This window comes from Crocuta crocuta, unplaced genomic scaffold, assembly GCF_008692635.1.
Source record: "Crocuta crocuta isolate KB4526 unplaced genomic scaffold, BGI_CrCroc_1.0 scaffold229, whole genome shotgun sequence".
Classification (NCBI taxonomy): Eukaryota; Metazoa; Chordata; class Mammalia; order Carnivora; family Hyaenidae; genus Crocuta; species Crocuta crocuta.
In genome coordinates, this window is record NW_027536464.1 from 7,417,617 (window position 1) to 7,442,958 (window position 25,342).

Consider the following 25,342-nt stretch of genomic DNA (forward strand, 5'->3'; position numbering starts at 1 on the left):
CTACTAGGGATTTGGGGGGGGGGGTTGTTTTTAAATGTTTATTTATTTATTTTTGAGAGAGAGAGAGTGCAGGGAAGGGGCAGAGAGAGAAAGAGAGAGAATCTCAAGCAAGTTGCACACCGCCAGAGCAGAGCCCGATACGGAGCTCAAATCCTCGAACTGTGAGATCATGACCTGAGCCTAAATCAAGAGTTGAACGCTTAGCTGACTGAGCCACCCAGGCACCCTGATTTCTTGTTTTGATTTGCTTTGTCTTGTTGTTTAAAAAGGAGAGGTGGGGGGCGCCTGGGTGGCTTAGTCGGTTGAGCGTCCGACTTTCGCTTGGGTCATAATCTCGCGGTTCGTGGGTTCGAGCCCCGCGTCGGGCTCTGTGCTGACTGCCAGCTCAGAGCCTGGAGCCTCTTTCAGATTCTGTGTCTCCCTCTCTCTCTGACCGTCCCCTGCTCACACGGTCTCTCTCTCTCCTAGAAATAAATAAAACATTAAAAAAAAATAAAAAAAATAAAAAGGAGAGGTGGATCCCTCTACTGCAGAGGAGTATTTCTTAAAATGTAGTTTATGAGGGGCACCTGGGTGGCTCAGTGGGTTAAGCATCTGACTTTAGCTCAGGCCATGATCTCATGGTTCGTGTATTCGAGCCACACGTGCGGCTCTGTGCTGACACCTCAGAGCCTGGAGCCTCTTTCAGATTCTGTGTCTCCCTCTCTCTCTGCCCCTCCCCTACTTGCACGCTCACTTGCGCACGCGCTCTCTCTCTCTCTCTCAAAAATAAATAAACATTTTTTAAAATGTGGTTTATGAGCTGCCTGTCTCTGGGTCACCCCAGGTACTTGTTAAAAATAAAAATGTCTGAACTTCACCCTACAACTACTAATTCAGAACCTCTAGAGGTGCAGCCCAGACTTTTGCATTTTTAGCAAGTTCTTTGGGTGATTGTTATGCATGCCATTGTCTGCTGCAAACCAGGGCTTCCAGCCAAGAAATTCGTGCCTGCCTCTGAGCCATCAGACACACTCTCTGTGCCCAGAGACCAAAGATTGAATAAAAAGGATCCATCCCTTGGTTGATCATGATCAGCCCACTAGCCCATTCTCAGACTTATTAAGAATAATGTTGGAGAAAATAACAGCTGTATGGCCAAGAGAAAGAGAACATCTTACATATGCCTGCCCAAAAGAGGAAAAGAATTGGGTTGATTAGGAAATTCTTTTTTTTAATGTTTTATTTATTTCTGAGAGAGAGAGAGACAGAGTAAGCAGGGGAGGGTCAGAGAGAGAGGGAAACACAGAATCTGAAACAGCCTCCAGGCTCTGAGCTGGCTGTTAGTACAGAGCCCGACGCAGGGCTCGAACCCACAAACCATGAGATCATGACCTGAGCCAAAGTAGGACACTTAACCAACTGAGCCACCCAGGCACCTCTGATTAGGAAATTCTTAACTTTTCCAGGATTTTTCATCCTTGGAGCTCATGGTAATTTATGGATGTTAACTTCGTTAGCCACACAGATCCCTATGGGATAGTCAGGAAGTCAGGTTATGAAATTCAGAATATGAAACAAAATACCTAAATGACAATACAGTAAAGAAATACAAATATATAAATGGACATTTTAAAAAGATAAGTACTACTCCTTTATCTCCGAGTAAAATTACGTGCAGGAAAACAAGTGTATTTTACATCAAGATGTGGGACTTTGCTTCAGTTATACGGAATCCAGAACAGCCATTTCAAGTGCTTCCTGAGTCCCTGCCTGGCCTTAAATCACCAAGTCATATGCTCCTTGGATCTTACCTTACAATTTGAAGGAACATCTCAGCTTTCCTCGTCAAGCAAAACCTTTCTACATTTTCGTTAGTCCTGTTCTGTGTCATCCGTCTGTCAAGAAAGCAGTTGCTTGTTTGATTGTTAATTGCTCTTGTTTTTTATTATAGGACGCATTCAAATTTTGGTAACATGTTCTTCTTTGTAATTAGATATAGTAGTTAAAACATCTTTCAATTCACCATGCCATTTTCCTTTAATCAGTACATCAGCCGGGCTTTACGATGATGGAACCGTATCTGTATTTTTACCACAGCAGCGCCGCTTAGAGAAGATTGTGTTGCGAATGCATTTTGTAATTGGAATGAAATTCAGAGGTAGAACTGCTTTTATTTTGCAGCCCTCAAACGTGTAAACCAAATGAAAGTAACATGTGGCTACTTTGATTATTTGTATCACCAACTTCCAAAGATTTTCTATGGGGCGTACGACATCAATAGCTAAAATTATTGGGTGGCCACAGATGAAGTTGAGAATGAATGTATCAGTCAGAATTCTCTAGAACCTATTCTGCAGGCCACGTGGATGAGCTGGACACTTGGGCAGGATTTCTAGGCTGCAGTCTTTTTAGGTAGAATTTCTTCTTTGGGGAATCTCAGTTTTGGTTCTTATGGCCTTCAACTAATTAGAAGAAGCCCACCCACATTGGCAAGGATGAGTTTCTTCCTGCAGAGTCAGTCGACTGTAGGTATTAACTGCATCTAGAAAATACCAACGCCTCGATGAGCTCACTGGGTGCTGCAGCCTGGCCAAGCTGATACAGAAAGCTACGTATTGCAAAAGACAAGAACATTTTAAAGACTTCTCATTAAATTCGCTTCCAGGGAAGTTTTACAGAGGAGGAAATTGAGGATTAAAAAGCATAAGCGATTTGCCCAAGGTCGATGAGGAAATAAGCAGATGAGCCGGCCTCCCTCATTCAGACTCATGACCACAGAGCACACCCATCCTGTGTGGCTCCCCTCAACCCCCACGGATTGGGAAACAGTGTGAAAACAGGGCTCTGCCCCTGGTTCTTGGTTTGATCCCCAGGTGAACGCGCCCCACCACCTTCACCTAGGAACCACCTTGTTCATGAATGAGAGACCGATCCCAGTAACAACCCGGAAGATCCGGGACTGTTGGGTAAGGCAGTGACTGAGAGACACTCTGGAATCAGACACCTGAAATTAAAATCTCAGTTTGGCCAAATCCCAGGCAAGTAACATACACTTTCTAAGATGAAAAGAGCATCATGTTAAGTGCCTGCATGCTGGAGCAGACTGCCTGGGCTTGAAGCCCCATCCTGCCTCTTACCGACTGAGCAACTCCGGGCAGCTGTTGACCTCTTGGTGCCTCAGTTTTCACATCTATGAAGCGAGGACAATTGTACCACTGCATTAGGTTACAGTTAAGTGAGACGATTCCTGTAAAACACTCAGAACCGAGCCTTGCACATAGTAAGTACCCCGTTATTTTCTGCTATTATCTAGAATCCTATTTCCAATGTATAAAATGAGAATAGGGGTGCCTGGGTGGCTCAGTTGGTTAAGCGTCTGACTTCGGCTAAGGTCATGATCTCATGGTTTGTGGGTTCGATCCCTGCATCGGGATCTGTGCTGACAGCTGCCTCAGAGCCTGAAGTCTGCTTCAGATTCTGTGTCTCCTTCTCTCTCTGCCCCTCCCCAGCTCACGCTCTGTCTCTCTCTCAAAAATAAATAAATAAATATTTTAAAAAATGTTTTCATAAAAAATGAATAAAATTAGGATAAAAATAGAATGTCAAGGGGTTACTGTGGGATGAGCACAGGGCACTCAGCCTGGTCCTGGTCGCCAGCGAATGCCCAGCAAACGTTAGCTGTCCACTCAAATGCAAGTTCCCAAGAATGGGACCTGTCACCACACCTCCCCATGCTCTCCCAACCACCTGACATGTGGCAGCCAGTTTAAAACATTAAGAAATAGAATTATCAATAGCCCAAGGCCACACCTAGCAGAATGACATGCTGGGATCCACCCATTCGGAAAAGAAAAGAAGCTAGAGTCTACCACTGTGAGCATGTGCAAAGAGACCATACTTCTTAAATTAAAAAGAAAAAAAAAAGTGGGAGGAGCCCCCAGGTGGCTCAGTTGGAGAAGCGGCCAACTCCGGGTTTTGACTCAGATCATGATCTCACGGTTCTTGAGGTGGAGCCCCTGAGCTGAGCTGACACTGGGGAGTCTGCTTGAAATTCTCTCTCTTTCTCTTCCCCTCTTTCTGCCCCTCCCCCACGTGGACATGTGCTGTCTCTCTCTCCTCTCAAAATAACTAAATAAACTTGAAAAAAATATAGGAGATAAAGTACTACTTTTGCTTTATACATATACATCCTTGAACATACGTATTTCTCTACTTTTGTTGTCTCCTCAGGCAGCAGAAATAAACCCAGACACAGCACCCAGAGAGCAGTGGTTGGTATCGGTTCTCCTAGAAAGGGGACTCTCTTATACTGTTAGTGGGAATGCGCACTGGTGCAGCTGCTCCGGAAAACAGTACTGAGGTTCTTCAACAAGTTAAAAATAGAACTACCTTACCATCCAGCAATGGCACTACTAGGCATTTACCCAAAGGTTGAAAAAATATAGATTCGAAGGGGTACCTTCACCCTAATGCTTACAGCAACACTATCTATAATAGCCAAATTATGGAAATAGCCCAAATGTCCACTGACTAATGAATGGATAGAGGATGTGGTATATATACACAATGGAATATTACTCAGCCATCAAAAAGAATGAAATCTGGCCATTTGCAATGACGTGGATGGAACTAGAGTGCATTATGCTAAGCAAAATAAATCGGTCAGAGAAAGACAAATACCTTATGACTTCACTCATATGTGGAATTTTAGAAACAAAATAAATGAACATATGGGGGTGGGGGAACAAAGGAAAAAGAGGGGGGAAACAAACTGTAAGAGACTATTACTGATAGAGAAAAAACTGGGGGTTGATGGAGGGAAGTGGGTAGGGGGGTGAGCTAGATGGGTGAGGGGTACTAAGGAGGGCACTTGTGATGAGCACTGTGTGCTGTATGTTAAGTACTGAGTCATTGAACTCTGCTCTTAAAACCAATATTGCACTTGGGGCACCTGGGTGGCTTAGTCGGTTAAGCATCCGACTTTCGCTTAGGTCATGATCTCGCGGTTCGTGGGTTCGAGCCCCGCGTCGGGCTCTGTGCTGACTGCCAGCTCAGAGCCTGGAGCGTATGTCAGAGTCTGTATCTCCCTCTCTCTCTGACCCTCGCCTGCTCATGCTCTCTCTCTCTCTCCTAGAAATAAATAAAAATATTTTTAAAAAAAATCTCATTAAAAACCAATATTGCACTTTACGTTAACTAACTTTAGAATTTAAATAAACATTTGCAAAGGAGAAGAAAAAGTATGAGTTCTCCTAGCACTGTGGCCTGTAGGTCAAATCCCGTTTGCCACCTGTTTGCCTCTGGCCCACCAGCTAAGAGTGGCTTTTCAGATGAACATTTACAATTGCTTTGATGACAGACAAGTAACTCTGAATCCAGATTAAGTGAAACATTATCCCTCCCCAAAAGCACTCTTCTCGTTAGCAGACCTGCATGACAAAAATTGTACACAGTGATGATTATTATTATATTTTTAACTTTCCAATAAAAAAAATTGTTGTGAAAAATATTTTCTCTCTTGTTGCGTAAGTACTTACATAATATCTTCAAGTTTGCCTCTTAGCCTACGAAAAATAAATTTAAGTAATAAATAAAATACTTATTCTCTGGCCTTTTACCTTAAAAAGTTTGCCAGTCCCTGCCTTAGAGAGTCTAACTTGTGACTTTTTATTCCCAACAGCTGGTTCCTATGAATGCCAAGCTCTTCCCTGATGAGCATATTTGATTTGAGAAGAGAGAATATATTGGTGTCTCAGAACAGTTTTACAGCCACAGGGGAAAAAGAGCTCTTTGCCTCAACAGTTTCAAACTAAGAAAATGTTACTCACCCAATCCCAGTCTCACACACTTAACTATGAAATGTATTTATAAAGCCATGTGATCAGAAACATTGTGTAGTGTTTTCTGGTCGTGGGAAACAGGGCCATCCTGTTGCCTAAATGGACCCATTCTTTGGGAAGAAGTTATTTCATATCACATGATTAAAAGTTAACGTCTTGGAATCTCTCCTGAGATTCTGGAAGCTACCATGTTCTAGGCTAGTTCACTTACTTGTTTAAAATGTTACCTCTTCCCTAGAGCCCTTAAAAATGCACTCTACCTGTTTAATGCTGGATTAAAGCATTTTGGCTATTAACATTTCTTAAATGATGAAAGCTAATAATTTCAACCAGCTTCAAACATTAAAAGTCTCTTGATTTTTGTTCTTGCTCGGCGGCTCAAAAAGTTAAAACTCCAGAGCTAAGGAGCCCAAACAGAAGAGAAATTACAGAGATCATGCCCTTTATTCAGATCCTTATGCTTCAAACAAGGTTCACTCTGGAAATGCAAAAATCAGGTCTGCATCAAATGGAAGAAAGAGAAAGAAAGAAAGAAAGAAAGAAAGAAAGAAAGAAAGAAAGAAAGAAAGAAAGAAAGAAAGAAAGGAAGGAAGGAAGGAAGGAAGGAAGGAAGGAAGGAAGGAAGGAAGAGGGAGGGAGGGAGGGGGGGAAGGAGGGAAGGAAGAAAGGAGGGAGAGAGAGGGAGGGAGAAAGAAAAGAACAGAAAGAGGAAGAGAGGGGAGGAGAGGGGAGGGAAAAGAGAGGATATGAGAGGAAAGGAAAGGAAAGATAAAAAGAAAGAAACTGTCAGCAGTGAAAACGGAATATATATATGCAAATTAACGAAATATCCTGCATTTGTCAGAATATGGGAGAAACAAGAACGCACAAATACAAAAAGAGAAAAGCATCTCAGGGGCTTTTCTCTTTTTGTACTTGGACATTTGGGGGGAGCGGAAGGGGGGTGATGGGCATGGAGGAGGGCACTTGTGGGGATGAACAGTGGGTGTTATATGGAAACCGACTTGACAATAAACTATTAAAACAGAGAGAGAGAGAGAGAGAGAGAGAGAGAGAAGCAGTGTCAGGTGGACCCTGCTTGGGTCTTTTGTCTCAAGGAACCCGTAGGAAAATGAGGCTGGAGGCAATTGCAACACCCAGCGCTATCAGATCTGCAGATAATCAGGAACATCACAAACACTGCTCTCCCGAAATAGAAACTCTTTACTTATAGAAGCCATAGGTCATGACCTCCCCGGTTTTGGCCTCCTATGTATCACCCATTTCTAAAATTAGCCTACACCGCCTGCCTTCAGGGTCCACTCAGGGAAAGGAAACAAAGAGTTTTTGACAATTCTTAAAAGTAGAAAACAAAAAAAAGCAATGCCTTTGCCTGTTTTTTTTTTTCTTTTCACCCATTTGGATAGGGAACATCAAATTCCATATACAGAAGGTTATAGATAATTTATTAATATACCTAAATATCACAACAGCTTTCGCGGGCTGAACATGTCACAAGCATCCATAAACATCTCTTTAAAAAGGCAAATGAGTATAATTTCCCACCACAAAAACTTAAAATACACATATGAACTAAGTAATGTAAACCATCAAAAGACTCAATGGTGCTTTTCATTGACTTGAAGTCCTCATAAAAGGGTCCATATATCTCCATCACTTCTTTAACAAGTTTTACTACAGAAAGAAAAAAATCAAAGAGAAAAACCACAGAACCACAAATCTTAAAGATGAAATTGACCTTGAGACATTAATTACTCCATCACTCAGCTGCTCCTGCTGCCCTCACATTTACCCCACACCACAACCCAAAGAATATCTTTCATTTTAAGCCTCAAAATATGAGATACCACAAATTTCCAAAACAAGCAATTGCCTCTTAAAAAAAACTTGACTTACAAGTGACCCATGAGTAAAAATGACCACTTCATACCCACTTGGTTCCAGAGTCACTGCAAGTGGGGCTATGCCTTCTGAAGGAACCACTCTCTCCCCTCATCTTTCTGGAGAAAACCCCGACCCACAACCCACCCCCAGCCAGAAAAGCACCAGTTCTTACAGGAGCATCGTCCAAGGGGAAGTCACCAGACTCTCCAGAGCCTGCTCCCAGTCAATGTCTGCCTTGATCCTTCTTCAGGCCCGTGCCTGACTGCCCACCTCTTCCCCAACTTTCTCTAAGTAGACCAAAAGTGGGGCAGGAAAGCACCACAACTAAAAGGCACATATTCATAAACATACAAATATACTAATGCACAATATATATGCATTGTAAGTATGTATATGTACATGGATGCATAGAAATACCTGTAAACCTGTATGTGTGTTCTATGTACATAGAATGTAGAGATAAAAGGTATATATACACACATACATAGATATAAACACATACATACATATACGTACATATATACACACATATATGTACCCACACATATATACACACAGAGATATATACACACACATATACATGCATGCATATACACACATATACATACATGTATGTATGCACATATACACATGTATATATAACGTAGACACACATACATATACACATGTACACACATACACACACATTTATACACACATGTGTATATACACGCACACATATACATGCACATATATACACTCATATATACATGCGCATATATACACATGTATATACACATACACACATATAATATATACACATCCACATATGTACAAGTATATAATATTCATACACACGTGCATGTATATATGCACATATATACACATGTATACACACAAATTTGTATATATATATATGCACAAACACATAATACATGCATATATATACATATCCGTGCATGTGAAGCCAGATAGGGAGTGGAGCAGGCACGGTTGATGCCCCCTTCAGGCCCACTCCCATTACTGAACTGATGATCTCATCCCCTGGGTCTGATCCATCCCCTGCCTCCAGCTAGTAATTCACAGGGGGAAAAAAGGACAGAGGAATACGTTGATCTGTACCAGGAGTTTCAATCAGCAAAATCCACATGGAGATCAGACACCCTCGAGTCTACAAAAGATGAACTGCAAGGAAAAGACAGGGTTTAAGAGATTCCCTGGAAACAGACTCTGAGACAGAGATTTGCACGTACAAGGTTTATTGGGGAGTGAACTGAGGAACAGCACCTGTAACAAAGTGAAGGAAGCCGGACTGGGCAGAGGGGAGGCTGAGCTACCCACTCGGGTAGCTGATCCCACAGGGAAGGTGGGAGCCTGGGTGCCCTCCCGCAGTTCTGCAAATTGACAGAGGGAGGCTGAATCAGGCTTTGCTCAGCCAGTCAGTGGAAGCAGATTGTCCCCAGGGAAGGAGTAAATGACCCAGCAGCCACCCCCGGTTCCCCAGAATGGTCACGTACTCCATCACACCAGCAGTGAGGTTCTCTGCAGTGAGGCAGCTGCTGACAGTACAGAGCCTTGCATAAGGTGACAATCACGAAAGAGACGCCCCATCACTGTCACATTTTACTGGGTAGTAGCAAGTCATAGATCCTATCTGCATTCGGCGGAAGAGGGTTATACAAAGTATGGACACAAAGATAAAAGGTCAGCCTGTAAGTGTCCTCCACAGTCCCCCTGGCAGACTGGATGTATAGAGCCTCAGTCCTGAGGGGCAACTTGGGGGGAATCCACAGTATTCACTCTCAATAGCAACCTGTAGAATAGAAGGCACTTATAGATCTGAGAGACCTTGGCGGCTTATTAAAAATAGGCAAGACTAAACCATAGTGTCTAAAATTGGACAGTTTAGGAACAGGTTTTGGTTCAGGTCATGATCTCACAGTTAATGTGAGTTCAAGCCCCGCATCAGGCTCCGTGCTGACAGCTAGGAGCCTGTGTGCAATTCTCTCTCTCCCCCTCTCCCTACCCCTCCCTGCTCAGTGCTCTCTCTTTCTCTCTCTCTGTTTCTCAAAATAAACAAACTTTTTAAAAAATTAAATATTAAAGCTGGACAGTTTAGTGATAATATAAGGAAGAAGCTCAAGGAAGTGATCATTATAAATGTCAAGATCTCTGTTGAGACTGAGTAAATGCAGCTTCCCAGCTGGCCAACAAAGTTCTGTTACTTGATCTGGGTTGGGGGAGAGGGTTTCCCTTATTATTATTCACTAAGCTATGCATTTGATCTGTCTTTCTCTTGTATCTGTATTTTATATTATATTTTTTTAATGTTTTATTTATTTCTGAAGGAGAGAGAGAGACAGCATGAGCAGGGGAGGAGAAGAGAGGGAGACACAGACTCTGAAACAGGCTCCAGGTTCTGAGCTGGCAGTCAGCACAGAGCCCGACGCGGGGCTCGAACCCACGAACCGCGAGATCATGACCCAAGCGAAAGTCGGACGCTTAACCGACTGAGCCACCCAGGCGCCCCATCTGTATTTTATTTTTTAATTTTTATTTTTATTTATTTCTAGGAGAGAGAGAGAGAGCGTGAGCAGGGGAGGGTCAGAGAGAGAGGGAGACACAGACTCTGAAACAGGCTCCAGGTTCTGAGCTGGCAGTCAGCACAGAGCCCGACGCGGGGCTCGAACCCACGAACCGCGAGATCATGACCCAAGCGAAAGTCGGACGCTTAACCGACTAAGCCACCCAGGCGCCCCATCTGTATTTTATTTTAAAGTTTAAAGCTTAAGGAAAACCCCAAGACAGAAATAAGATTAGTCCCACTGAGTCAATCGTCCAGTCTCTTCAATTAAGTTGTCGCTAGAAAGTACAAGGTCATATATAAAACATGGCCAGTAAAGTCCACCCTTTTTAGTAGGGCTCTATCAAGAGAGCAATTTCAATAAAGGATATGTGGGCAAGAAAGAATGAACAGGCTTCTTCCGATTCCAAACAGTATATTCCCGGTAGAGGCAGGTTGAAAAAACTAATGTCCGGTGGTAGGATTTCCTGCTAAGAAGCCCATTTCATTTGGAGTAATTGAGGTCAAGAAAAAATGTAGACACTTTCTAATATTACCCAAGCAGCCATATTGGCTCGATGATAATAAGAGCAGGTTATATCATTGGGAATGTTATTTGGCTCGAAACAACAGACCCAAACTCGAACTGGCTTACGCAAAAAGGATCATTAATGTCTGACATAATAGCTAGTCTGAGCTGAATAAAGCTTCAGGGTTGGTTATTCAGCAGACCGACGATGTCAAGAGGCACCCAGGTTCCCTGCTGCCTTCTGCTCACATCTGATACTTCCCACAGCTGGATCCAAAAGGGCATTTGGAAACCAAACATCACCTGATGAAACAACATCAGCAGAAAAAGACTGTCTTTTCTTTTGACTTTTTCTGGAGGCAAACTTTTCCCGGAAACCAGCTTGTAGACTTCCCCTCATCAAATCACATGCCCAATTTTAAGCAAATCCTGATCCAGAGGAATGTGATTTCCTCTTAGACTAATCACACCCACCCTGGAGCTGGAGCAGCCTCCCCCAAGATATGTGGCAGAACAGGGTCGCCTGAATACCCGAATAATATCAACGTTCTGCTAGGAAGGAAGGAGGAAATGGTGCAATGGGATCCATCAACAGTGTAACTAACAATGCAACCAGCAAGTGCACCACACAGATAATCCATCCACCTGTGAGCTTTGTTTCTTTTTTTTTTATTATTTATTTTTGAGAGCAAGAGAGACAGAGTGTGAGTGAGCTCCTTTCAGAGAGAGAGAGGGAGACACAGAATCTGAAGCAGGCTCCAGGCTCTGAGCTGTCAGCACAGAGCCCGACTCTGGGCTCCAACTCACAAACTGTGAGATCATGACCTGAGCCTAAGTCAGACACTTAACTGACTGAGCCATCCAGGTGTCCTGAGCTTTGTTTCTTAAAAGACTCCATTATTGACCACAGAACCTGTGGTTTTCTTACATACAGAAACCAGAAGTCTAAAAAGAAAACGATTTAGAAGATAGTGCTGTAAATATGCAAGCATTCCCCTTATTTGTTTATTCTCAATAGGCTAAACAAGCGATAGAATGTCAAGCTGAAAACACATGTAAAAAATATTAATTACATGTATTACTAACTCCCTATAAGGTCCCTGTCCATATAGGGGCCCACTACTGGGTCACTGCCATACCACTACCCCAGCCTCTAGAACATGTCCTTAGTAGCAGTGGCAAATGTAAGGACTCCAATGCAAAAGACAGAGTTTAATTATCCTGGTCATTCATCAGCCTTTCTCTGAACCCATGCAAAGCTTCCTGTCTCCAGTAAGTCCTAATGAGCTAGGCCAAAGGCCCTGTAACTAACCGTAAAAAAACAAAAAACAAAAAACCATGAGCTTGGGAGTCAAACAAATATGGATTGAAAATCAAGTTCACCTTTACTTACCAACTGTGTGACAATGGACAAATTTCTTAATCTCTCTTTGACTCAGTAAAGGTGGGTATGGTAATATTTCCCTCCTAAATCCTTATGCTGATTAAATAAAATAATGCCAGCAAAGTGCTTACCAAAATGCCCAGCACGAAGGAAACACTTCATATAAGTTAGCTTTCATTGACATTTTTTCTGGCAATGTGATTTGTGCTAATAAAATCATTATGCGGTGATTTCAAAGTGAAAGCACCCATCCACACATTGCTGTCTGATGTCCTAGGGACTTTTTTTTTTCTTTCTGCAATAGCAATGATTTAATGAATTTATTGGGAACTTTTCTCCTAAATTAGAGCTTGGCTATATTTTCCGTTACTACCTATCCTAGTTTTATCCATCTATTTTATTTCTCCCTCCCCTAAATGAGTACAGCACATCTGGAAGCTGAATTTTTTTAATGTTTTGGTTTATTTCTGAGAGACAAAGAGAGATGGAGCACGAGCGGGGGAGGGTCAGAGAGAGAGGGAGACACAGAACCTGAAGCAGGCTCCAGGCTCTGAGCTGTCAGCACACAGCCTGACGCAAGGCTAGAACTCACGAACCGCCAGATCATGACCTGAGCCGAAGTTGTATGCTTACCGACTGAGCCACCCAAGTGCCCCTGAGAGCTGAATATTTAAATTACAATATATCAAAGATCCAACCCATTTACAGCTTATTGCGCTACAAGAATGTGTAACAATTTCATGATCTAAAATAACACCTCTCATTAATGTGAGAGGGGATTGCGTGTGTTGATCACGTATGACTCAAGTGCACGCTGATATTAAACAAAACCGAGCCATGGGGCATGAACAGAACAGATCCACGGAGTAAGGATGGAGCAGAGTTGCATTTGATAGTTCTAGCCTGGGCGCAACAGCTGTAGGAGCAGCCCTGGGGCCCGGACACATCATTTCTCACCTGGACCATTTCAGTAGCTTCCTGGCTAATCTCCCTGACTCCACTCTTGCCTCCCTAGAGTCTATTCTTCATACAGCAGCCAGAGCAATCTTTTAAAAAGAAAAGCTGAGGGGCTTCTGGGTGGTTCAGTCGGTTGAGCATCCGACTTCGGCTCAGGACATGATCTCACGGTTCATGGGTTCGAGCCCCGCATCTCTCTCTCTCTGAGAAATAAGCAAAACATTTTTTAAAATTAAAAAAAAAAAAGAAAAACAAAAGCCGAAACCCTCCAGTGCCTTCTCTTCATGCTTAAAACAAAATCCAATGTACTGAATGTGACCAGGAGGCCTTGTGTGACCTGGACCTTCCCCACTCTCCCAGACTCAGGTTCACCAATTCCTCCGGTCTGTTACCTCCCTGCAGGAGCTGAATTGTTCTTCCAATATGCCAGACTCTTCCCTTCTACATCGCCTGCACCCTTTCTGATCTCTCTGCCCAGAATCATCTTCCCCCAGATCATCACCACGTAACTAACCCCTCTCATTGAAGTCTGCTCAAGTTTCACCTGCTTGGACATACTGGGTTTAACCCCCTCCCTAAAACGGCACCCCCAAACCAAACCTTTTACCCTGCTTTATTTTCCCCTTGCCATTACAAGTTGACCTGGCATTTATTTATTTATTGTCTGTCTCCTCCATCTGGATTTAAGATCCATGAAGGAAATCACTTTGTTTTGCACCTCCGTACATTTTCTTTTTTAGTTTTATAATGTTTTATTTCTTTTTGAAAAAAAGAGGGTACAAGCGGGGACAGAGAGAGAGGAGAGCAGAGGATCTGAAGTGGGCCCTGCGCTGACAGGCTAACAGCAGCAAGCCCTGTGTGGGACTTGGACTCACGAACCCTGAGATCGTGACCTGAGCCAAAGTTGGACGTTCAACCGACTGAGCCACCCAGGCTCCCTGCAGATCTATATATTTTAGAGGTGTGTCTGTCACAAAATAGACACCCTGTTAGTGAATATATACCATAGTGATGAACGTTGGCCACAACACAATAATTATCATGCTTTCATAGATAGTGGGAGCCATTCTTACTTACTGATAAGTTCTGTAGACTGATGTTTGCTAATATAGATGGTGTTATTGTTCTTAAAGCCACTTTGAGGGGCACCTGGGTGGCTCAGTCGGTTAAGCTTCCGGCTTCGGCTCAGGTCATGATCTCATGGTTCGTGGGTTCCAGCCCTGCATTGGGCTCTGTGCTGACAGCTCAGAGCCTGGAGCCTACTTCAGATTCTGTATCTCCTTCTCTCTCTCTGACCCTCCCCTGCTCACGCTCTCTCTCTCTCTTTCTCTCTCTCTCTCTCAGAAATAAATAAAACATTAAAAAAAAATTTTTTTAAGCCACTTTGAGAGTGTCACTTAAAATTCCGATATTCGAGGGGCACCTGGGTAGCTCAGTCCATTAAGCATCCAACTTTGGATTTCAGCCCAGGTCACGACCTCAAGGTTCATAGGTTCAAGCCCTGTATCAGGCTTTGCACTGACATTGCAGAGCCTGCTTGGGATTCTCTCTCTCTCTCTCTCTCTCTCTCAAAATAAATAAATAAACTATTGTTTTAAAAAGAGAAAATTCTGATATTCAAAACAAACACAGTCTTTAAATTAGTCTACAATGTCAAAGAAATTGTTGACGAAGAGTTAGACAATCTGATACACTGTAAATAAATGCACATTAAATACACTGTGCCTTTGCATTAACTTAATTAATATTAAAAATACACTTTTTAACTACATTCATAGCAATCGTTTGTGGACATAAATGACCATTAATGGCCACCAATGAGAATCAGACACACCACTCGCGTTATGAGATTTATGAATATTTTCAAGCCATGGAAAGGAAAATGTCAGCTTTCAACTCCTAGCTTTCCAGTAAAAGGATATAAAACAGTGCTGTAATTATGTTCTGCAGATGTTGTGCTAATAATTTTCCCATTGCATATGAACTCAATTCAGTGGAGGGGGTGTGAGGAGGGAATTGATATATTTCCATATTCAGTGGTATTAGTTCATAAGGAAGGATAAAACATGTCCTGCTATACTGCATATATTCCCGGAGTTAATTCGCCATGAAAGCAAAACCCGTGGTCCTTAGGGCCAGATAATATCACAAGTGACAAATTCCTTCAAACTAGTCACCATTCCTGATTCTAACGGTTGTTCTTCTTTCTCTACCCATAATTTAAAAGAACACAATCCAAAAAATTCCATTTCTGATGTTCCATGATAAATCAGTGGCATGTTTAATACCAACTTACAAAGGAAGAAAAAGCCATCATAAGTTACGCTGTTTCGTGAAAGTTCTTTTGCATATAAACCAGGGTTTCAGAAAGTTGGTGTTTTTTCTTTTGCTTCAGACATCATCTGCATTTAGACCATCATTTTGGCTTATCAAGCTGGAATTGGCTGAATTATGTGTCTATTTCCCCCCTCAACGAGATAGGAATCTTCTATAAGCATTTAGCACCGTACCCTTGTTTTAGTGTTCAAAGAATAATTTCATCTTCAAAGTAATACTTTTCTGCCATGGACGGGACACATTCTTGTTCCAATGCTTACTCTCATTGAACTCCCGGTAAAGATCTTTCTTTGAAATGGCTTTCTTGGAGCAACTATAACCCAAAAAGACAGTTAATGCCAGGAAAGAGTAAAACAACATGACAAAGGAAACAGAGAAATAGACATTGTCATATGGTTTGGATTTTGGATTTTTTCTCCTCTGTAACAGTTTTTGCTTCGCCTTCCAGTTTTCTTTCCACTAGTTGAAAAACACTGAGAGATGCGAGATTCCAGTTCTCTTGATTCGTGCAGTAGCCTTTCTCAAGAACAAAACGGTAATTTCAACCTGAGATCAAACTAGTGTTCTGTCCATGTCCTCCTTGGTAAGGGCGTTGACTTCCCCACTTGCTCAATTCTAGCAACTTGATCATGGACGATTTACCCCAAAACCCTAGGTACCCTGAGAAGTAAGCTCATTTTTAAAGCAAACCGAAATGCACTTACACAGTGAATACAAAAATAAATTCATTCCAACTTGAGTTGAAACAAGTTTTAATCTTAGCGTAACATGCAGGCTTGACTTCTTTTTTTTTCCAGGAAAAATAAATTAAAGGTGAAAAGGATACATTGGTTTTGTAGATAGTATTTTCAAACATGCATCCAAATCATACCTTTCACTTCATGTATTTGTCCTTGAAAAAATAAGAGATAGAAAAGGCATATTCTGACATCCCCGAAACAGACTCAAAATGTACGTTTTCATTTCAGGTCCAAAACAAAACCATGTTCTAACTTCAGTCCCAAGAATAGAAAATGCTTTCATAAATTTCTCAGAAAATGAAATCCTTAACGTCCTGCACAAGGCAACTGCATGGGGAAAATTTCAGATGTCCTTTTGGGGGAGTTTGCCCCGGATCAGGTCCCCCTTGCTTGGTATTAATGACCCAGGCTGCTGCGTACCCTAACTTCCTATTGTGTTTAACTAGCACAGGCCTCTAAAGTAAACTGTTGTTCTACAAAATAGTGAAACCCTACCTCGGCTACAAACATGCTCAAACACACACAAACCTTCCATCTCGGGACAAACGACAATCCCAGCTGTTTTCTGCTCGGGATCCGGATTCTCGTGGCCAAGCACGCCCCCTTTGAAGTGGAGAGCACCTCTGTCGACCTGCATTTCGCAAACTTTGCACTGTTTCTCTAAGCCTGACCCCTGAACTGATTGTCTGATGACTAATTCACATGCTAAGCTGTGGTATATCAGTATCACTGGCCTGCCTGCGTTTGTCATTAAGGGTTTGTAGTAAAAAAAAGAGATGAAAGAGAAAGGTGTAATATTAGACCAGCAGCCAAACATCTTATGAGTGTGTTTTGAAAAGGTGACTTATAAGAGAAATGGGCAATTCATTTTAAATAAGTCTTTCAAGTTCTATGGAAGACCTATACGTTTTTCCTTTTGACTTTACTTTTATTCCTTTCTTTCCAAACCATTGGCTACTGTGAAAAGCCTACCTTATGCGGGAGCAAACCCACTGCTGTGTGAATTTCAAATTGCAGAAGAAAGTAAGGATGAATTCTTCAACAGTCCCTGCTTCTAAAACGAACCTGTTCTTGCCACCACTAATGTCACCAAAGTCGTCTAACAGAAATTAAAGAAAAGAGTGTATATGGATACTTCTGATTAGAGAAAAGTGGCTCGTTAGGGCAATGATCGATCTTTCCAAGTGATAACTTTTTGTCTTATGTGTACATGCCGAGGATGAAAAGTCTAATTTTTTTTAACTTTTCATCACAAGAGATAATTTCATGAAGCACCATTTTGTCTACAAGATTTACGTGCTATTAATACTGTGAAAGATAGTCTGTTGGGACCTCTTGGCAAATGCTGCCACAAAATTCTTGAAAGAAATAGTGGAGCCTCAAAATGTGGATAATGGCTCTTTGAACAGACTCTAAAGACCCATTTCCATAGACTGGACCAATTCTTTTAAAGAAATACATAACGAGAAGCCAAATAAAAGGGGTGGGGCAAAATGAGAAGATTAAAAAGAAAGTAAAAGATTAAAAGAGGGAAAGAATATAAGGAAAATTCAAAAGGAAAAAAGATCAAAAAGAGGATTAACCATGTTACTTGTTGTTTTTCAGAAATTAAAAAAGTATGGAGGATAAGGAATTTGTTTCCTTTTGGCCCAAGAAAAATGCCAATTATGGTAGCTAAACTGCCCGGATCACATATCAGCATGCTTTGGAAATGTGAGAAATGGATGGGAAATATAAACACGGAGCAATAGCTTACAGTTATGTTATGAATTAAGCCAGAAAAATATCAAGATTTAGTCACTGAATAAGCTGCCAAGGTTAATTTTCCCTGATGAACTTGAGCAAGATCAGAATAGAAGCGATAGCACTGTAGTTACATGTTTTGTGCAACAGCCCCACCGCTTTCTAGAATCAAACTCTTCATTTTCTCATGAAAAAGAAAAAAAAAACTCTGGCTAAGACAACATAGTCAACAGTAATGAGGTCACGAAATTCCCTTTCATTTCTTGATTTTATTTGATCCGTGCCCTGGTTCTGAGTTTAGATCTCGGGTAGAGTAAAACCAGGTAGCCAACATGGCCGTGTCGAGTCACTTAACAATGCTTTTTGCATCCTATTCCTCTGGCTTTTCTATTGTATCATTTTGATATCAAGAACTAATCTTTTAAGTTTGCCTTAAAATACAGAAAGTGTTTTGGGTTGTATATATTAATCAGTTTGATAAAATTGATCTTGCACATCTTAGAGTATACACTTTATGGTTGGATGTGTGTGTGTGTGTGTGTGTGTGTGTGAGGCCATTTAATTTATTTTATTCTTGGTGAATTCATAGCAGTTTTCTCATTACACTTTTTCTGGTCCACATATTTCCTTTTGGGTCTGGCTTTTAAGATGTTCAGTCTATTTAACCACAGAACCGTTTCATTGCCAAATATTAATTGCTTCAAAACTAAGAAAATCAAATAACTTACATGCTCCAAAAGACAGAGCAAACGAGTAAATCATGAAAGAGAAGCACAAGTGAAAGGGGAGAAACCAAAACATTGTTATATTACACTAATATCAAATGAATTCTAATAAAAATACAGACTTAAATTCTAAATTATGTGGTGGACTTGTATAAAAAATGTTTTCGGCATTCAGGTATTCCAATGGTAGTTTTAACATATTCTCTCTCAAACATGAACTATGGAAATTTTACCTAAGTCCCAGGTGCTTTTCGTTTTCTTCAAATACCCTTAAAGGCAAATAGCACAGCCGACAATGCAGAAAAGTGAATGAATTTTATATTAATTGCTCCCTTTGTCAGTGGTCAAAAGGAACAGACTGTCGCTTCTGAGGCGTGTCACTATAAACAAACAACTTAGGTCAGGAGCCACAGAAGCTATTTTACCTCCCGCTGTCGCCATCTTGTGCGCACTTTGGTGAGATGGTTGGGGGTGGGAACTGTGACCCCAGCTCAGGCAAGAAGGATGACAGGTTACTGAAGCGGTGGGAAATTGACTGCAAATAGAGTCCTTACCACAGCAAGCCCACTTCTGGAATCTATCCTATAGAAGCAGAAGTGCCAACATGGAATTAGATATGTATATCAATCTATATTTAGATGTATATCTATACCTATATCTCCATTCTATCTATTTATCTATCTATCCATCTGTCTGTATGAGAGAGAGAGAGGGAAAAGGAGAAAGTTCACCACAGTATATTTACTAGCAGAAAACAATCTGGATGTCCATCCATCTAGCCATCAGGAAATGGTGTCATGAATTATGACTGATCCACTCTCTGCAGTATTATGTAACAGAAGTCCATGATAGCATCTGTTAGGTTAAAACATAAACCAGAAGGTACTAAAGACAAAACAAAACAAAAAACAACTCCACATGTACAAATGAAGGTTGTATATGTTTATATGAGCGTAAAGAATTAATGGAAGAATACTATTAACTTGGGGAGAATAGAGAAAGATGAGCAGACTTTTAACTCTTTATTGATGGGCCTCTCTCTGATATGGTCGTACAAAGTGTGATTTCAATTTTACATACGTATTCTGATAAAGGATCATTTTAAAATACATAAAAAGTTTTGTTCCCTGTCCATCTAGGGGATAGGAATCTTTCCTGGGAGTAAGAATCTTTGTTATAGAATCTAATCGTTTGAACCAACCTTTAGGCCTCTGAAGATGACAAAGAAGAATAAGGGAGGATTTCTAAGTAGGTAAAAGAAACACAAGTTGCAAATATCTGGCAAATTAAGATTTCAGGAAAAATAGGGGCCCCTGGGCGGCTTAGTCGGTTGAATATCTGACTTTGGCTCAGGTCATGATCTCATGGTTTGTGGGTTCAAGCCCTGCGCCAGGCTCTGTGCTGACTGCCAGCTCAGAGCCTGGAGACTGTTTGGGATTCTGTGTCTCCCTCTCTCTCTGACCCTCCCCTGTTCACGCTGTCTCTATCTCAGAAATAAATAAAAAGCATTAAAAAAAAGGTTTCAGGAAGCATAAACATCAAGTGCAAAGCCCTGAGGTAGCTGATGTTTGGAGTATTAAGAAATAGCAGGGCCATTGTGGTTAGGGCTGAATAAACAAGAGAATTAGAACAAAAGAGCTTTAGAGGGACCCAGGGGACTGATTATAAAAGATAGGGTTTTCATCTTTTTTTTACTACAATGCAAAGTAAGAAAAATACTTCTGCATCCCAACCACTACACGCCTAGGTACACGTGTACACACAACACACACACACACACACGTGCGTGCACATGCATGCAAAATTAAATATAGGAATCACAAACAATAGTTTGGAAATCACTGATTGAATTGTATCCTAAGGGTGAGAAAAAGTCCCTAGAAGATGTGAGCTACACCTGAAAGAATCACTGTGGCCTCTGTGTGGAAAACAGCCTTGGGGGCCAGGCGGCCAGAGTGGGAGCAAAGATTCCATCTGGGGGTGCTGAGGTCGTCGTCTAGGTAAGAGAGGGTGATGACTGCACTAGACCGATAGCAGAAGTCATAAGAGGTTGTGAATTTAGGATATATTTCTTTTTTTTTAATGTTTTATTTATTTCTAGGAGAGAGAGAGAGACAGCGTGAGCAGGGGAGGGTCAGAGAGAGAGGGAGTCACAGACTGAAACAGGCTCCAGGCTCTGAGCTGGCAGTCAGCACAGAGCCTGACGCGGGGCTCGAACCCACGAACCGCGAGATCATGACCCAAGCGAAAGTTGGACGCTTAACCGACTAAGCCACCCAGGCACCCCGAATTTAGGATATATTTCTAACGCAAAGCTACTAGACAAGATGTAATGATTTGGATGTGCAGCAGGAAAGAAAAAGAAGAGTCAGAATGACACCCAATTTTCAGGCATCATCGACTGGGTGAATGGTGATGCCATTGACTTAGAGGAAGAACAATGGGATAGAGTGAGGTGGTCACAGAGGGGAAATACTTATTGAGTTCTACTCCCATTACATAAATTCGAAGTTGGGGCTCCTGGGTGGCTTAGTCGGTTAAGTATCCGACTTAGGCTCAGGTCATGATCTCACAGTTCATGGGCTCTGTGCTGACAGCCAGCTCAGAGCCTGGAGCCTGTTTCAGATTCTGTGTCTCCCTCTCTCTCTGCCCCTCCCCTGTTCATGCTGTCTCTCTCTCAGATATAAATAAAATATTTAAAAAGTTTTAAATAAATAAATATTAAAAAAATTAATACATAAATAAATAAAATTAACTAGTATGTATTAAATAGATTCTTATTTGAGTACCAAAAAGGGGATACATACATATATCCAAATACACACCACAAACATTTGCATATGAAGAGAAAATTTGGAGCAAGCTATACCAGAGCCTGGTAAGAGGGGCTGCTACTGGAGAGTAGGACCGAGGTCTACAGTAAGAAATGATACTACTTTTTATATTTAACCCAGTGCGTCGTTAGCTCACGTGGTCACCATGAGCACCATAGTTACAGTCATTCCAAATCTATTCCCAGGCACATAGGTGGAAGGCATTTCCCCCACCCTTTTTGAGATGAGGCTGTGTGTCTTACTTTGGTCTGTAAAATGTGGGCATCTATAAAGGTGTCACATCTGGGCAGAAGTCTTAAGAGCCAGAGCCCAATGTGTCCATCCCCTTCTCCTGTCCCAACCACACTGAGAGCAGAAAGCAGACACAAAAGCTTCATGAGCCGGTGCCCCGGAGCTCCTGGATGATGCAACATAGAAAAGAGGCTGCTCTATAGAAAAACATCAACCTGACAATTACATTATAACTTTTCAGGGTTTGTTTTTTTTTTTTTTTTTTAGTTTATTTATTTATTCTGAGGGGGGAGGGGCAGAGAGAGAGGGAGAGAGAGAATCCAAAGCAGACTCCATGCTGTCAGTGTAGAGCCCAACTCAAAAGCTCAGTCTGGAGAAATGTGAGATCGTGAGCTGAGCTGTAAATCAGAGTTGGATGCTTAACTGAGCCACCCAGGCGCCCCAGAACATTTTCGTGTTTTTAAATGTTAAGGGAAAATATTTGCTTTAAAATAATAAATTGGTTCATTCATTAGTTGTGTAAATATGTATTGAGGACCAAATATGTCCTGGGCACAGGGAAGGTCCATCAAATAAGACGGACAAGATCCTCACTTCCACAGTTAATACAAACAAATAAATGAACAGGAAGAGATCAGGTCATATTATAAATCTTATACACCAGTGTGCTCTAGTGGCGGGGGGCACAGGGGGGAACCCCATGAAGCTTTGGGGAGGGACCCAGTGATGAGTTCGGGAGAGACCTCTGGGAAGAAATCTCTTTAGCTGATGGTTGCAATTATAATGATAGTTCTAAAACCGCAAAGAAGTTTCTTTGAACTTCTCCATAGTCTCCAGATTTTCCCGGGTAGGTCTATATTTCATTTTAAGCCAGAATAACACCATAAAATAAAGAAACAAGTGTGGATAGAATGATGGGGTGAGGGAGTCTTTACTTAGAAAACCCAGGAGGTCCAGCCTTTCCCCGGAAAGTGAAGCACCATATTCAGTTACACCTGCAGGTGGAACTGATAGAGTCGTAAGTGGCTACAGAAGCAAACGTCGGCACCTCTCTTAAGCGGAGGAGGCCACGAATTGAAAATGGATCCCATAAAACATCAATCAAGATAGCAGTAAAAGGGGTGAAATGTGTACACACATAAAAACAATTGAAAACATATTTGCCTAATTATACAGACAAAGATATCAGGATGAGTGTTGAAAGGGGCTGAAAACCTCAGAGATACGGAATCTCATCCTTAATGGAACCCAACCAGGGCTGGGAACATGGCCTCAGGGACAAATGCCACCAATTACAAAAACATTAAAGAGTTAATAAAGCCTGTGAAGTGTTTCCAAAGAAAGGAGGATGTGAAAGAAGGAAGCCACAATTCCTCTTTTATCAGCAATTACTCTTTCATATGTTTGCATCAAGCGAACTTTATTAAATCATTCTGCAAAGGTCAAGTGGGATGTGTCTTTCCTAGACTATTTTCATATTTCATGACACAGACTGAATAACTAGATAATATGCACTGTATTTCCGAAGACTGGAAGACATTTACGCCCGAGCACTGACTTCCTGTGGTGTGATATTAGTCATTTAGACAATGGGGTTTTATACAATGCAGTGTATGTAGAGCAACTCAGCCAATTCCTTTTCCGGTGCCTGAAAATCTTCCACTCAGCAGCTGTCAGGGACACAGTTTAGCTGCTTATCATTAAGAAAAACGACTAGTTCCCGGTCACCCCTACAGCACCAGGGTGTGACATCCCATCAAATCAAATCAAATCATTTTGATTTTTCTTAAATCAAATAAATCATTATTAGCTGCTAGCATAATAATGGATGAGATATGAAGTTCTCTTAGCAAAGATGTCTTTTCTTTCCCAAATGGGGGGGCAATGCTTCCATCTCTGAAAGCCTGACCGATATGAGAGGGCCCATACTTACATTTGTTATTGCTCTACTGCTACGATCACTTTGAAACTGACAGCAGTGGGACAGTCTTCAGTGTATAAGCCAAGGGGGTGAGACCCTGAGGGCTGTAGCTTCAGACTGATCCTTACTGTTCTTTTCTTTCATTGGGTCTTAGAAACATACCCGTTTTCACGACTGAAGTTGCAATGGTAAATTAGCCACCATTGGTAAAGATTCTTTGGAGCAGAGGTTAGCTCATTATTTTCTTTGTATCTTCAGCCTCATTATTTTGGGAACTCTCAGCGGTAAGAAAGAGTCATTTAAAAATTATGACTATACGGGGCGCCTGGGTGGCTTAGTCGGTTAAGCGTCCGACTTTCGCTTGGGTCATGATCTCGCGGTTCGTGGGTTCGAGCCCCGCGTCGGGCTCTGTGCTGACTGCCAGCTCGGAGCCTGGAGCCTGTTTCAGTCTGTGACTCCCTCTCTCTCTGACCCTCCCCTGCTCACGCTGTCTCTCTCTCTCTCTCCTAAAAATAAATAAAACATCAAAAAAAAATTATGACTATATATGGAAAAAAAGAAACTATTAATACATCTTCTCACTAAATTATAGTCACACAAAATAGCTATTTTTTGTGACTTTTCCATTCATGGTCATTAAAAATAATCTCTCCGTTATTTTAGTGACTTAGATCGGTTAATGGGCAAGTTTCAAAGTCCAGGAACATGTATAATCTGCATATCATAATTAATGTGACTAAATAATACCATTAATGGGTAACACTAACNAATAAATTTAAAAAAATAAATTTAAAAAAAAGAAGCAATCATCATTTTTCTTTTCTTAGAGAATATCTTTTATGTTTTATTCTTTTTTGAGACAGAGAGAGGGGAAAAGGGGCAGAGAGAGAAGGAGACAGAAGACCCAGACCGGGCTCGGCATCAACAGCAGCGAGTCCGATGCAGGGCTCGAGCCCACGAACCACGAGATCACGACCTGAGCTAAAGTCAGACACTCGACTGACTGAGCCACCTAGGCGCCCCTTACAGAATTTGAAATCAGTTTAAAAGAAATTAGATAACTTATCCGAAATCACACAACTAGTACACATGTCTGAATTGCCAATCTAGACTTCCAAACCAGGGTTTTGAGTCCCCACCGTCTGCAGCATTGGGCTGCCCAGTCTTCTGACTACTACTCTTAGAATGACACGTCCTTTTTAAGGACTTAGAAGAGTTGGAGAGGGAGGGTTGTCTCAGAAGAATGTCCCAGGTGCTCTGGAACCTTATTAAGTCCAGCCTCTTGAGGTAACTGCAGGATCCACAGGTAGAGATGAGTTCGTGTCTTCTCCGGCACGCAGTGGGGCCCATCTTGGTTATATTGTCCTATAATGCAGCTCTCTTTCCAACAGTATATTTTAGGTGGTTTCTTTCTGCTTTCAAACCATAGTATAGCAGCCTCATGTGTACTAAGGAGCAAACCTTACAATGGCCTCAGGGGCCCTCGGAGGCCCAGCAAGAACCAGGCCCCTGCCACCTCCTCCAAAGCCATTGCTGCCATTCACACCTTGCTCGCTATCCTGCAAATCCCCCCGCAGAGAACCAGTCTGGTTTCCAGGCCACTCAGTCCCTTATATCTGAGCCACAAAGCACAGCTAAAGAAAGGCACTCCACCCTCACCTGGGCCTCAGGGCTGCTCCATGTCCTCCGTGTC

General features: G+C 41.9%; 1 protein-coding gene across 1 annotated transcript in view; it reads right to left on the reverse strand.

Annotated features, from left to right (window-relative positions):
• Nucleotides 1-25,342, reverse strand: part of PAX3 (paired box 3) — a 237,387-nt gene that overhangs the window by 103,483 nt on the left and 108,562 nt on the right. The window contains 3 exon segments of the mRNA XM_077748573.1: nucleotides 15,716-15,768; nucleotides 17,168-17,294; nucleotides 20,561-20,685. Of these exon segments, the coding sequence (XP_077604699.1) occupies nucleotides 15,716-15,768; nucleotides 17,168-17,294; nucleotides 20,561-20,685 (305 nt within the window).